This window comes from Scyliorhinus torazame, chromosome 6, assembly GCF_047496885.1.
Source record: "Scyliorhinus torazame isolate Kashiwa2021f chromosome 6, sScyTor2.1, whole genome shotgun sequence".
Classification (NCBI taxonomy): Eukaryota; Metazoa; Chordata; class Chondrichthyes; order Carcharhiniformes; family Scyliorhinidae; genus Scyliorhinus; species Scyliorhinus torazame.
This window is the reverse complement of record NC_092712.1, coordinates 272,029,700-272,044,482: the sequence shown is the minus strand read 5'-3', so window position 1 is coordinate 272,044,482 and position 14,783 is coordinate 272,029,700. Positions and strand designations below refer to the sequence as shown.

General features: G+C 46.7%; 1 protein-coding gene across 2 annotated transcripts in view; it reads right to left on the bottom strand.

Annotated features, from left to right (window-relative positions):
- Positions 1-14,783, bottom strand: part of LOC140425431 (transcription factor E2F3-like) — a 102,618-nt gene that overhangs the window by 36,574 nt on the left and 51,261 nt on the right. For both annotated transcript variants that reach the window (XR_011947855.1, XM_072509702.1), the window contains exon 2: positions 861-972. Coding sequence is in view for 1 of the 2 variants with exons in the window: in XM_072509702.1 (XP_072365803.1) it covers positions 861-972 (112 nt within the window). In the remaining variant the exon portion in view is untranslated. The remainder of the gene's footprint in view (positions 1-860; positions 973-14,783) is intronic.

Here is a 14,783-nt window from a genome sequence, read left to right as displayed (position 1 = left end):
GACTTTACTTTCACTTCTCTAGCATTAAATTGTTTGGGTAGATTGAACAGCAGTGCTCCCGGCACACACCTTGTGGATTTCATTGTGGAACTGGATTCACTCTTAAAATTTATAGCACCTTTTATAATCAATCCTGGGTTATCCAGTTCCCAGAAATTAAACTGTATTCCAATTGTGCTCCCGATGATAAGATGCACACAGTCCCAACCTATATTAGCCAACTCGAGTACTATTTTTACCCAGATGAAAAGGTGTTTTTAAAGAATGCAGCTGTATTTAACCAAATCGACAGTTCAAATCTTATAGGTTCCTGAAATAAATACAGTTTGGATGCAATAAATAACTTGTCGAAAGTCACCGTCCAAGACGACAAAGCAATAATGATTTTCTGCAGCTCAAGTCAGAAATGAGAAACCACATTGCAGCAAGCAACCTTACAACAGAGGTTTAGGTGTGCTGAACTCTGCATATGCTAGTATTATAAGCACTTATCACAATCAGTTTTGGTCACTTTTTTTACTTCTTATTTGTTGCCTGTAGAAAAACAACCATTAGATGATGTCTGAAATTTGTTTGATGGAAAAACATTCGGAAGAAACAAGGAGAACAGCAAGTCTATCAAGTGCTCTGGTCACAGGTGAAATCAAGCAGGACCAATGAGTAAATTTATTCCTGTACCTCACGCTATATATATATATATATATATATTTTTTTTTTTTATTATAAATCGGAAAATTCCTGCAGATTTCTGCGAACTCTACAACCACACCAAAAGCAAGCTCCAACTCCAATGTGACTGATAGTTGCACTCTATTCGGTCATCCTCGTTGACATAACTCAAGGTAGATCAAATCACTTACTTTTTGGACTATTTGGGCTTCGCATTGTACCCCTTCCTTTTCCTTTTGGAGTACAAACATCAGCAGCCAGGTACTGATGGTCACTTTCTTCCAACTCCAGTCTCCTCTTTGCCTGTGCAAGGAAAAATAAACCATGATGTTCCCAATCAACTCATTTCACATCCATTCTCTTTAAAAGCAACACATGTAGTAAGGCAGCTTGATGTAGGTTTATTAGCTCGACGTATTAGACCAGTCACAAAGCAAGCACTGAGAAGTACTCTGAAGGAGAATTTTTTTTTGAACCAAACAGGATGAATCAACTCTTAACTCGTCACCCAGCTTCTGAATCAGGAACAACCTTGACATGGGTGTTCTGTTGCATCAGGTGTAGAATAAATATGAGACACATGACTTCATAGAGCAGAGAATAAAATAATTTTCCATCAACACTTTCAAGGAGTTAGTTTCCAAAAGGAGGATAAAGTTCAAGCTGAATGGCGATGCGTTTTCAAATTCAAACAATTTCCAACTCGAGCTACCACACAACTGTGCTTTGCCAGAACTTTTCCTGCCGCGTAAAACCCAATGGTGCCAAATGTTACTGTAGTGATCTCTGTATAACAATATACATGATCAATATGTAATGCTAGTACAGGCAATTGAACACTAGATGTCTCACTATCAGGACCTATATAAATAGCTTTCCCGCTCTTTCTCAAGGAGTGTGTATCAGGAGTGCAGAGAAAACAGACAGAGGAAAGCAAGAGAGAGAGGAAGTTATTTGTTATCAAAGTATTGTATTGTTTAATTTAATTAGTTATCTCTACAAGTTTTTCTTTGTTTTACTAGTTGAGTATTAAGTAAAAAGAACTCACAATACTTATTTATATTACTCAATAAATTAGTTTATCTTTACAAGAAGACTACTGCTCATTTCAACAACTCAGCTGGTTTAAAGTTATATAACAGTTACCAACTGGGATGCTGGGCTGCACCATTTATTAGAATTTAGGAGTCCAAACGATAAACTAATGAGCATGAATCAAGGTAGAGTTACAACTGCAGCTTCTTGGAGTGCACTGAAAATTCCTATTTGTTTACATGTTGCAAACTCAGTCCAACCTGCTTGCTGTATTGCAATCTCATGGAAAGTGTGTAAATAAAAATGCTGCATTCCTTCACAGACAATGAAAATTCAGCCAGGCCTACATTGATTACAACGGGCTTCAACTGCAATGACGCAGCCCACTAGCTCAATTTTGGAATAAAATAATTGTTGATTAATCATTTGATTTTCTAAATTTTGTGCTAAAATTCATTTTACGGAAGTGGGCGTCGCTGGTTAGGCCAGCATTTATTGCCCATCCCTAGTTGCCCTTCAGAAGGTGGTGGTGAATTGCCTCCCTGAACTGCCGCAGTCCTTGAGGTGTAGGTACACTCACTGTGCTGTTAGGGAGGGAGCTTCAGGGTGTTGCCCCGGTAACAGTGAAGGAACAGCAGTATTTTTCCAAGTCAGAGTGGTGACGGACTTGGAGGGGAACCTCCAGATGGTGGGGTACCCAGGTATCTGCTGCTCTTGTCCTTCTAGATGGTAGTAGTTGTGGGATTAGAAGGTGCTGCATAAGGAACTTTGGTAAATTATTGCAGTGCATCTTGTAGATGGTACACAAGGCTGCCACTGTTCATCAGTGGTGGAGAATTTGAATGTTTGTGGAAGGGGAAGCAATCAAATGGGCTGCTTTGCCCTGAATGGTGTCGAGCTTCTGGAGTTTTGTTGGAGCTGCACTCATCCAGGCAAGTGGAGTGTATTCCATTTTCACTCCTGACATGTGCCTTGTCGATGGTGGCCAGGCTTTTTGTTTTTTTGCAGAGGGGAGGGGGGGGGGGGGTCAGGATAACGGAGTTATTCGCAGTAGGATTCCTAGCCTTTGACCTGCCCTGGTAGCCACAGTATCAATGTGGCTAGCCCAGATCAATTTCTGATCAATGGTAACCCCCAAGATGTTGATCGTGGGGGATTCCGCGATGGTAATGTCATGGGGCGGTGGTTAGATTCTCTCTTCCAGGAGATGGTCATTGCCTGGCACAAATGTAACTTGCCACTTGCCAGCCCAAGCCTGGATACTGTCCAGGTCTTGCTTCATTTGGACATAGATTGTTTCATTATCGGAGTCGCCGTAAATTGTGCTGAACATTGTGCAATCATCCGCAAACATCCCCACTTCTGACCTTATGATGGAAGGCAGGTCATTGATGAAGCAGCTGAAGATGGTTGGACACTACCGTGAGGAACTTCTGCAGTGATGCCCTGGAGCTGGGATGATTGACCTCCAACCACCACAACTATCTTGCTTTGTGCCAGGCATGACTTAAACCAGCAGAGAGAGTTTATCTCCACCCCCCCTCCTCCCCAATTCCCATTCGCTCCAGTTTTGCTAGCGGTCAAATGCTGCCTTGATGTCAAGAGCAGTCACTCCCACCTCACCTCTAGCATTCAGATCTTTTGTCCATGTTTGAACCAAGGCTGTAATGAGGTCAGGAGCTGAGTAACCCTGGCAGAATCCAAACTGAGCGTCTGTGAGCAGTTTATTGCTGAGTAAGTGTCGCTTGATAGCACTGTTGATGACTCCTTCCATCACTTTGCTGATGGAGAGTAAACTGATAGGGTGGTAATTGGCTCGGCTGATTTGTACTGTGTCTTGCGTACAGGACACATCTAGGCGATTTTCCACATGGCCGGGTAGGTGCCAATGTTGTAGCCATACTGAAACAGCTTGGCGAGGGGTATGGCAAGTTCTGGAGCACAAATCTTCAGTACTATTGCTGGGATATTGTCAGGGCCCATAGCCTTTGCAGTATCCAGTGCCTTCAGCCGTTTTTTGATATCACGTGGAGTGAATCGTATTGCTGAAGACTGACATCTGTGATGCTGGGGACCTCCGGAGGAGACCGAGATGGATTATCCACTCAGCACTTCTGACTGAAGATTGTTGCAAATGCGTCAGCCTCGTCTTTCGCACTGATGTGCTGGGCTCCTCCATCATTGAGGCTGGGAATATTTGTAGAGCCTCATTCTCCAGTGACTTGTTTATATGTCCACCGCCATTCACAGCTGGATGTGGCAGGACTACAGAGTTTAGATCTGATGCATTTGTTGTGGATCGCTTGGCTCTGTTTATTACTTGCTGTTTGGCACACAAGTAGTCTTGTGTTGTAGCCTCAGCAGGTTGATCCCTCATTTTCCTGTATGCAAAATGTTGCTCTTGGCATGCTTTCCTGCACTCTTCATTGAACCAGGGTTGATCCCCTGGCTCAGTGGTAATGGTGGAGTGGGAGATATGCCGGGCCATGAGATTGCAGATTGTGGTTGAATAAAATTCTGCTACTGCTGATGGCTCACAGCACCTCATGGATGCCTAGTCTTGAGTCTATCCCATTTAGCACGGTGGTAGTGCCACACAACATGATATAGAGTACCCTCAATTTGAAGACAGGACTTTGTCTCCACAAGGACCATGCCATGCGGTGGTAGTTTCCAGTGTCTGGTTTGATGCCAGGTGGCCTGTCCGGTTTCATTCCTTTTTTGTGTTTTCGTTGCGGTGAATACAATTGAGTGGCTTGCTAGGCCATTTCAGAAGGCAGTCAAGACAATGCAAATTCAGTCAGGCCTAGATTTATTACAACTGGGTTCAACTGCAATGACAATAAACATCTTAACCCACTAGTTCAATTTTGGAACAAGAAACAATGTCTTCGAGCAGAAGATTCTGGGACCAGCAACAGTGGCCAATATTGAACTAGCGGATTTTTTAAAAGTGTGATTATAATGAGATTGCAAAACGTACACACTCAATACTAATATTAAAAGTAACCAGAACGTCCCCAAAGAAAAAGCTTTAAATGCCGCTTTGGCAGAGGGGAAAAAGACATCCTGGGTAAAGAAGTGAGAGAGACACAAACCGAGAGAGAACATTGTTTTTAAACAAAATACTTCCTTCTCTAGGTGTAGATAACCCGAAGCTATGGATAATTATAAGCTTGTACATGTTGTCAAGATCACATGGATAACATCTGTTATTCTTCAACATTTGTGGTGACGGGGTCAGTACAGACTCGATAGGCCAAATGGCCAAAAAGAAAATGCCAATTGGCCTCCTTGTGCACTGTAAATTCTACGATCATCTGATGATTCTATGACTTATTAACATCTTGACTGAGAATTCAATACTTGCTAATTCAATACTCGCTAAATATACAATGTATGATGGATTGAAGACTTTCAGCAACACGCACACATCTGTATCACATTCAGTAATCATTCACTTCTCCAGAGTTTCACCCCTCCCACCTGCCCCCAACTCTGCAATCTGCCAATTCTAGCCTTGTGTGTATCCCCAATTTATCCATCACGCCATCATTGGTGATAATATCCCCAGTTGCCTAGCTCCTAACCTTTAATTCCTTGCCTAAATCTGCCTCTCTCACCTCTTTTCATACCTTCCTTAAATTATCTGCCTTTGATCAAAAAGGCAGGTTGTAATCCAAACAGTAGCGGTTACAATTGTCATGCTCCAGTTCACTTTCACAGGGAAACACACAAACTGCACTATTCAGTATTGCAACCAAACATTAACTTTCAACAGCATTTCAGAGCTTGTAACTACAATATTTCACATTCAAAATTTGCACATTACCTGCATGTGTCCACATTGAAAGGTAAAAACCATATGGTCAAACTCCATGTCGTATTTCTTTACACACCAGGGGCGGGATTCTCCGAATCCCCCCCGGGGTCAGATCACCCCCCCCCCCCCGCCCCACCCCAGGACCCCGGAGCCCGCCCGCGCCGCCGTGTCCTGCCGTCCCAAAGGTGGTTCAATCCACGCCAGCTGGCGTTGGTTAACAGCGGCGGGACTTCGGCCCATTGCAGACCGGAGAATCGCCAGGGGATTCCCGCCGACCGGTGGCGGAGAATTCGCGACGCGGCGGGATTCACGCCGGCCCCCGGCGATTCTCCGACCCGGTGGTACCGATAATCAGCAGCAAATTCGCAAGCTGCAGCTAGACTATATTGAAGTTTTTGCATGTATCTGACACTTCCTGTGTGTCCCATTCTGAACCCATCACACTGCAGCATCCTCTGACTCACCCTGAGCAACGCCAGAGTGATCGGTAAAGAATATTTTTAAACTGATTTTCAGAGCATTTGAAATGTGCCCAATATTTCCAATAGCTAGAGACCTCGATGAAAGTAGTAAAAGCACTCCATCATCATTGCATTAAAAAGTCGAAAGGTCAGGAATAGCAACAGCATTTCTCGGATCCCAAACATGTGGAAATACCACAGATGAAAGCAGTTCTTCCTATTTGGCAGACAACAATGTTATTAATTTTACTGTTCAGAGAGATCACAACGATTTCACCCTTCAGATAGGTTCAACTGCTTTCTGCAAACTTGAAATTAATTTCTTACCTCCTCTCAAACAGATAACTCAGCAACTGTATGTTTTTTTTAATTAAATATTTTATTGAAAATTTTTGGTCAACCAACACAGTACATTGTGCATCCTTTACACAATATTATAACAACACAAATAACAATGATCTATTTTATAAACAAAAAATGAATAAATAATAAATAACAAAAATGAAAACTAGCCCTAATTGGCAACTGCCTTGTCACAAGTAACACTCTCCAAAAATATAATTTAACAGTCCAATATATAATTATCTGTAGCAACGACCTATACATACTATACAGTATATATTAACAACCCTGAGAGTCCTTCTGGTTCCTCCCCCCCCCCCCCCCCCCCCCGATCCTGGGCTGCTGCTGCTGCTGCCTTCTTTTTCCCATTCCGTCTATCTTTCTGCGAGGTATTCGACGAACGGTTGCCACCGCCTGGTGAACCCTTGAGCCGACCCCCTTAGGACAAACTTAATCCGCTCTAGCTTTATAAACCCTGCCATGTCATTTATCCAGGTCTCCACCCCCGGGGGCTTGGCTTCTTTCCACATTAGCAATATCCTGCGCCGGGCTACTAGGGACGCAAAGGCCAAAACATCGGCCTCTCTCGCCTCCTGCACTCCCGGCTCTTGTGCAACCCCAAATATAGCCAACCCCCAGCTTGGTTCGACCCGGACTCCTACTACTTTTGAAAGCACCTTTGTCACCCCCATCCAAAACCCCTGTAGTGCCGGGCATGACCAAAACATATGGGTATGATTCGCTGGGCTTCTCGAGCACCTCGCACACCTATCCTCCACCCCAAAAAATTTACTGAGCCGTGCTCCAGTCATATGTGCCCTGTGTAATACCTTAAACTGAATCAGGCTTAGCCTGGCACACGAGGACGACGAGTTTACCCTGCTTAAGGCATCTGCCCACAGCCCCTCCTCGATCTCCTCCCCCAGCTCTTCTTCCCATTTCCCTTTTAGTTCATCTACCATAGTCTCCCCTTCGTCCCTCATTTCACTATATATATCTGACACCTTACCATCCCCCACCCATGTCTTTGAGATCACTCTGTCCTGCACCTCTTGTGTCGGGAGCTGCGGGAATTCCCTCACCTGTTGCCTCGCAAAAGCCCTCAGTTGCATATACCTGAATGCATTCCCTTGGGGCAACCCATATTTCTCGGTCAGCGCTCCCAGACTCGCGAACTTCCCATCCACAAACAGATCTTTCAGTTGCGTTATTCCTGCTCTTTGCCACATTCCATATCCCCCATCCATTCCCCCCGGGGCAAACCTATGGTTGTTTCTTATCGGGGACCCCCCCAAGGCTCCAGTCTTTCCCCTATGCCGTCTCCACTGTCCCCAAATCTTCAGTGTAGCCACCACCACCGGGCTTGTGGTGTAGTTCCTCGGTGAGAACGGCAATGGGGCTGTCACCATAGCCTGTAGGCTAGTCCCCCTACAGGACGCCCTCTCTAATCTCTTCCACGTCGCTCCCTCCTCCTCTCCCATCCACTTACTCACCATTGAAATATTAGCGGCCCAATAATACTCACTTAGGCTCGGTAGTGCCAGCCCCCCCCTATCCCTGCTACGCTGTAAGAATCCCTTCCTCACTCTCGGGGTCTTCCCGGCCCACACAAAACCCATGATGCTCTTTTCAATCCTTTTAAAAAAAGCCTTCGTAATCACCACCGGGAGGCACTGAAACACAAAGAGGAATCTCGGGAGGACCACCATCTTAACCGCCTGCACCCTCCATGCCATTGACAGGGATACCATATCCCATCTCTTGAAATCCTCCTCCATCTGTTCCACCAACCGCGTTAAATTTAACCTATGCAATGTGCCCCAATTCTTAGCTATCTGGATCCCCAGGTAACGAAAGTCCCTTGTTACCTTCCTCAACAGTAGGTCCTCTATTTCTCTACTCTGCTCCCCTGGATGCACCACACACAACTCACTTTTCCCCATGTTCAATTTATACCCTGAAAAATCCCCAAACTCCCCAAGTATCCGCATTATTTCTGGCATCCCCTCCGCCGGGTCCGCCACGTATAGTAGCAAATCGTCCGCATACAAAGATACCCGGTGCTCTTCTCCTCCCCTAAGTACTCCCCTCCACTTCTTGGAACCCCTCAACGCTATCGCCAGGGGCTCAATCGCCAGTGCAAACAATAATGGGGACAGAGGGCATCCCTGCCTTGTCCCTCTATGGAGCCGAAAATATGCAGATCCCCGTCCATTCGTGACCACGCTCGCCACTGGGGCCCTATACAACAGCTGCACCCATCTAACATACCCCTCTCCAAAACCAAATCTCCTCAACACCTCCCACAAATAATCCCACTCCACTCTATCAAATGCTTTCTCGGCATCCATCGCCACTACTATCTCCGTTTCTCCCTCTGGTGGGGCCATCATCATTACCCCTAACAACCTCCGTATATTCGTGTTCAGCTGTCTCCCCTTCACAAACCCAGTTTGGTCCTCGTGGACCACCCCCGGGACACATTCCTCTATTCTCATTGCCATTACCTTGGCCAGGACCTTGGCATCTACATTTAGGAGGGAAATAGGTCTATAGGACCCGCATTGTAGCGGGTCCTTTTCCTTCTTTAAGAGAAGCGATATCGTTGCTTCAGACATAGTCGGGGGCAGTTGTCCCCTTTCCTTTGCCTCATTAAAGGTCCTCGTCAGTACCGGGGCGAGCAAGTCCACATATTTTCTATAGAATTCGACTGGGAATCCATCCGGTCCCGGGGCCTTTCCCGCCTGCATGCTCCTAATTCCTTTCACCACTTCTTCTACCTCGATCTGTGCTCCCAGTCCCACCCTTTCCTGCTCTTCCACCTTGGGAAATTCCAGCCGATCCAAGAAGCCCATCATTCTCTCCCTCCCATCCGGGGGTTGAGCTTCATATAATTTTTTTATAAAATGTCTTGAACACTCCATTCACTCTCTCCGCTCCCCGCTCCATCTCTCCTTCCTCATCCCTCACTCCCCCTATTTCCCTCGCTGCTCCCCTTTTCCTCAATTGGTGTGCCAGCAACCTGCTCGCCTTCTCCCCATATTCGTACTGTACACCCTGTGCCTTCCTCCATTGTGCCTCTGCAGTGCCTGTAGTCAGCAAGTCAAATTCTACATGTAGCCTTTGCCTTTCCCTGTACAGTCCCTCCTCCGGTGCTTCCGCATATTGTCTGTCCACCCTCAAAAGTTCTTGCAGCAACCGCTCCCGTTCCTTACTCTCCTGCTTCCCTTTATGTGCCCTTATTGATATCAGCTCCCCTCTAACCACCGCCTTCAACGCCTCCCAGACCACTCCCACCTGGACCTCCCCATTATCATTGAGTTCCAAGTACTTTTCAATGCACCCCCTCACCCTTAGACACACCCCCTCATCTGCCATTAGTCCCATGTCCATTCTCCAGGGTGGGCGCCCTCCTGTTTCCTCCCCTATCTCCAAGTCCACCCAGTGTGGAGCGTGATCCGAAATGGCTATAGCCGTATACTCCGTTCCCCTCACCTTCGGGATCAATGCCCTACCCAGCACAAAAAAGTCTATTCGCGAGTAGACTTTATGGACATAGGAGAAAAACGAGAACTCCTTACTCCTAGGTCTGCTAAATCTCCACGGGTCTACACCTCCCATCTGCTCCATAAAATCTTTAAGTACCTTGGCTGCTGCCGGCCTCCTTCCAGTCCTGGACTTCGACCTATCCAGCCCTGGTTCCAACACCGTATTAAAATCTCCCCCCATTATCAGCTTTCCCATCTCTAGGTCCGGAATGCGTCCTCGCATCCGCCTCATAAAATTGGCATCATCCCAGTTCGGGGCATATACGTTTACCAAAACCACCGTCTCCCCCTGTAGTTTGCCACTCACCATCACGTATCTGCCCCCGTTATCCGCCACTATAGTCTTTGCCTCGAACATTACCCGCTTCCCCACTAATATAGCCACCCCCCTGTTTTTCGCATCTAGCCCCGAATGGAACACCTGCCCCACCCATCCTTTGCGTAGCCTAACCTGGTCTATCAGTTTCGGGTGCATTTCCTGTAACATAACCACATCTGCCTTAAGTTTCTTAAGGTGTGCGAGTACCCGTGCCCTCTTTATCGGCCCGTTCAGCCCTCTCACGTTCCACGTGATCAGCCGAGTTGGGGGGCTTCCTACCCCCCCCCCCCCCCTTTGTCGATTAGCCATCACCTTTTTCCAGCTCCTCACCCGGTTCCCACGCAGCTGTATCTCCCCCAGGCGGTGCCCCCCCGCCCATCCTCTCCCATACCAGCTCCCCCCTCTCCCCAGCAGCAGCAACCCAGTAATTCCCCCCTCCCACCCCCCCCCGCTAGATCCCCCGCTAGCGTAATTACTCCCCCCATGTTGCTCCCAGAAGTCAGCAAACTCTGGCTGACCTCGGCTTCCCCCCGTGACCTCGGCTCGCACCGTGCGACGCCCCCTCCTTCCTGCTTCTCTATTCCCGCCATGATTATCATAGCGCGGGAACCAAGCCCGCGCTTCTCCCTTGGCCCCGCCCCCAATGGCCAACGCCCCATCTCCTCCACCTCCCCTCATCACCACCTGTGGGAGAGAGAAAAGTTACCGCATCGCAGGATTAGTACATAAAACCCCTCTTTGCCCCCCACATTCGCCCCACCACTTTGTTCGAACGTTCTTTTTAATAACCCGCTCATTCCAGTTTTTCTTCCACAATAAAAGTCCACGCTTCATCCGCCGTCTCAAAGTAGTGGTGCCTCTCTCGATATGTGACCCACAGTCTTGCCGGTTGCAGCATTCCAAATTTTATCTTATTTTTATGAAGCACCGCCTTGGCCCGATTAAAGCTCGCCCTCTTTCTCGCCACCTCCGCACTCCAGTCTTGATAAACGCGGATCACCGCGTTCTCCCATTTACTACTCCGAGTTTTCTTCGCCCATCTAAGGACCATTTCTCTATCCTTAAAACGGAGGAATCTCACCACTATGGCTCTGGGAATTTCTCCTGCTCTCGGTCCTCGCGCCATCACTCGGTATGCTCCCTCCACCTCCAACGGACCTGCCGGGGCCTCCGCTCCCATTAACGAGTGCAGCATCGTGCTCACATATGCCCCGACGTCCGCTCCCTCCACACCTTCAGGAAGACCAAGAATCCTCAGGTTGTTCCTCCTTGCGTTGTTTTCCAGTGCCTCCAACCTTTCCACACATCGTTTCTGATGTGCCTCCTGCGTCTCCGTCTTCACCACCAGGCCCTGTATATCGTCCTCATTCTCGGCTGCCTTTGCCTTCACGACCCGAAGCTCCCGCTCCTGGGTCTTTTGTTCCTCCTTTAGCCCTTCGATCGCCTGTAGTATCGGGGCCAACAGCTCTTTCTTCATTTCCTTTTTGATCTCTTCCACACAGCATTTCAAGAACTCTTGTTGTTCAGGGCCCCATGTTAAACTGCCACCTTCCGACGCCATCTTGGTTTTTGCTTGCCTTCCTTGCCGCTGTTCTAAAGGATCCACTGCAATCTGGCCACTTCCCTCTCCTTTTTCCATCTGTATCCAGGGGGGATTCCCTTCTGGTTTACCGCACAGTGTTTTTAGCCGTCAAAATTGCCGTTGGGGCTCCTATCAAGAGCCCAAAAGTCCGTTTCACAGGGAGCTGCCGAAATGTGCGACTCAGCTGGTCATCGCCGCACCCGGAAGTCCAGCAACTGTATGTTAATATATTGTTTTTAAAAACAGGAGAATTGCAGGTGCAATTATTAAGTATAGAAACTGGCATGTGGCAACTGTTAAGTCAATATGCCATGAAAAGAAATCCAAAACTTTCTTTTGCCTTTTCTTTTTAAAATAGACTTTCTGCTGAACCAAATTATGATGGTTGTTACAAGTCACATGATCAGAAATTTACAATGCAGGAGGCCCTTCGAAAGAGTACCCTGGTTCAGCCCATGCGTCCACCCTATCTCCGTACCCCAGTATCCCCACCTTTTGGACTAGGGGGCAATTTAGAGTGGCAAATCCACCTAACCTGCACATCTTTGGGCTGAGAGAGGAAGCTGGAGCATCCAGAGGAAACCCACGCAGACACTGGGAGAAAGTGCAAACTCCACACAGACACTCACCCAAGGTCGGAATTGAACCTGGGTCCCTGGAGCAGTGCTGACCACTGTGCCGCCCTTAATAAAGTCATAGGAGACCATAGTCTGTTTTCCCCTTTGAGGGAGAGAGCTGATTGGTGATGAATTAACCCGAGGATCACCGCACCTCAGGAGTGAGGGGCCGGTAAGGGGGATTGAACTCTCACTGTTGTCCTTGCTCTGCATTAAACCAGCCGTCCAATCAACTGAGCTAAACCGGTCCCTTTGTTCTGGGAATTACCACCAGGAGTTCCAATAACTAAATAATGCCCCTCTCACAAATTTTGCACCTCATTGCAATCAACAAAAGCAGAGGCAATGCAAACGAACTGGCTCACCAAACTGAACTATCACAAAAGGGAATCACCAAAAATCTTTGGACCGGAAGATGTGCTAATCGCCACCTCCAAACGGAGATCAGTGGATTCTGACCAGAAGCACAGAAACGATAGTTAACCAGCAATTAACCCATTAATGGGTCATGTCATTTTGAACAGTTTTAACGTTACATCTTTGTCCTAAAGGCGGTCCTCTTCAACATCCAACCAGCGAACACCAAGAAGCGGAGCTCCAGACTAAATAACATCCAGCTCCTTGAAGCCAGTTTCATGCTGGAAAACTGCGACTGTAAACCTGACCGAGTTTCTGCACCTACTTTATCTTGCGACATCAGCACCAACTGTAAAGAGAACTCCTATAGCTCCTTAACGTAATATTTCAGCTTCCAACTAAGTGACCCACTTCCTTATAGGCCATCAGCCTCAACTCTTGACTTTAAACTCTGGCGAACATGAAAGATTCCACGGGGAGGCAGAGACAAGGTAGGCAGGAAAGACTGGTTTCCCCTAGCCAGGGGGTCAATTACCAGGTGATTGGTAGAAGAATTAGAGGGAACAAGAGGAAAAGCGGTTTCACTGCGGGGTGGTGGGCATCCGGAATTTGCTGCCTAAGCTGGTGGTTGAGGCCGAAATGCTCAACTAATTAAAAATCTGCATGGCTACGACCAGGTGCTGGAAAATGGGATTAAAATGAGCGGCTAGTTTCTTTTTTCTTGGCCGGTGCTGACCATGATGGGCTGAATGGCTTCACTCTGCACTGTTACATTTTTATGATTCTATATCTTGCTTAGTCAAATTTACCCTCTCCAAAACTTCAACAACACGCATCAAGACGATTGAAACTGGACACAGTGCCTAACTAGGTTTTGTTTTACTGTAGGAGTCCTATAAATAGACAGATTTTGCAGTGCACAAATTGATGGCTACATTTCCCAAGACCAGCAGCCAAACTTAACATGAATTTCGGACCTCAGTGCTTCATCGACTGTTAAATGATTTCCAAGTGTGGCCGCTGGTCGAGGGAGTTGCAACTTAAATGCAAGACCTTATATTTTCTTTGCTGCTTGGTTCCAGCAATTGGAGTAACAGCACTTAACAGAAACCCGTGGGAATACAATTCAGGGATCCCTTAGGTACAAGTAATGGAAACTTGACCAAAGAATCGCTGGTTATTTAAGTGGACTTCTCAATGCTTTTTTCTATAATTGATGATAAAGTTCGCAAACAGGCTTCCAGATTCCGCCACTGACAGATGGAGTGCGAGTGGCAACAAGGAGAAAGAAAAATGTGTTTTGGGTAAGGAGGAAGCAAATGAGAGTACAAGTACAGTGTTCCAAAGCCAAGTGTCCAAAAACTAGACAATTTTGTAAAGTTCCATATATTAACTTTAATTAAACTTAATTGGATAATTTGGCTAGACACTGCATTGACGCAGCACAACTCCAGACTAGTTTCCAGCTGTGACATTTTGTGCACCGCTCTATTCAAGCAACCCTCTACCTCCACTCACCCAGTTTGACTCAAACTGCCCACAGCCCGCAGCAGGTTTGTATGTTAAGCACAACTTGAATACTTGATCACCTAGTCTGAATATTCTCAGTCATTGTTTAGTTTTGTTTTCAGCAATCCAACATTCCCATATATGAACTTGGAACAGTTCTGGGTACAACGTCTTGGGAAGGATTTACTGGCGTAGTGCAGTGTAGGTTTCAAAGAATAACTAATCTCCAAAAGGTGGAGATGACACAAACTAGTATCGTATCATCTGGAATTCAGGATGTTAGGAACGGATATGGCAGGTAGTGGGGGGAAGCTGTTTCTGCTAGTTGGGAAGTCTAGGCTTAGTGTACATAGCGTAAAAAATAGAGCTAGATTTTTTAAGGGGTGAAATTCGGAAACATCTATTGTAAGGGCCCTTATTTATTTGCAGTCATCATTTTGATCCATGGATGCTAAATGGATATATACCTTTAAATAGAATACGGGAAGAAAGGAATTCAAAAAGTTACAACATAGTACACT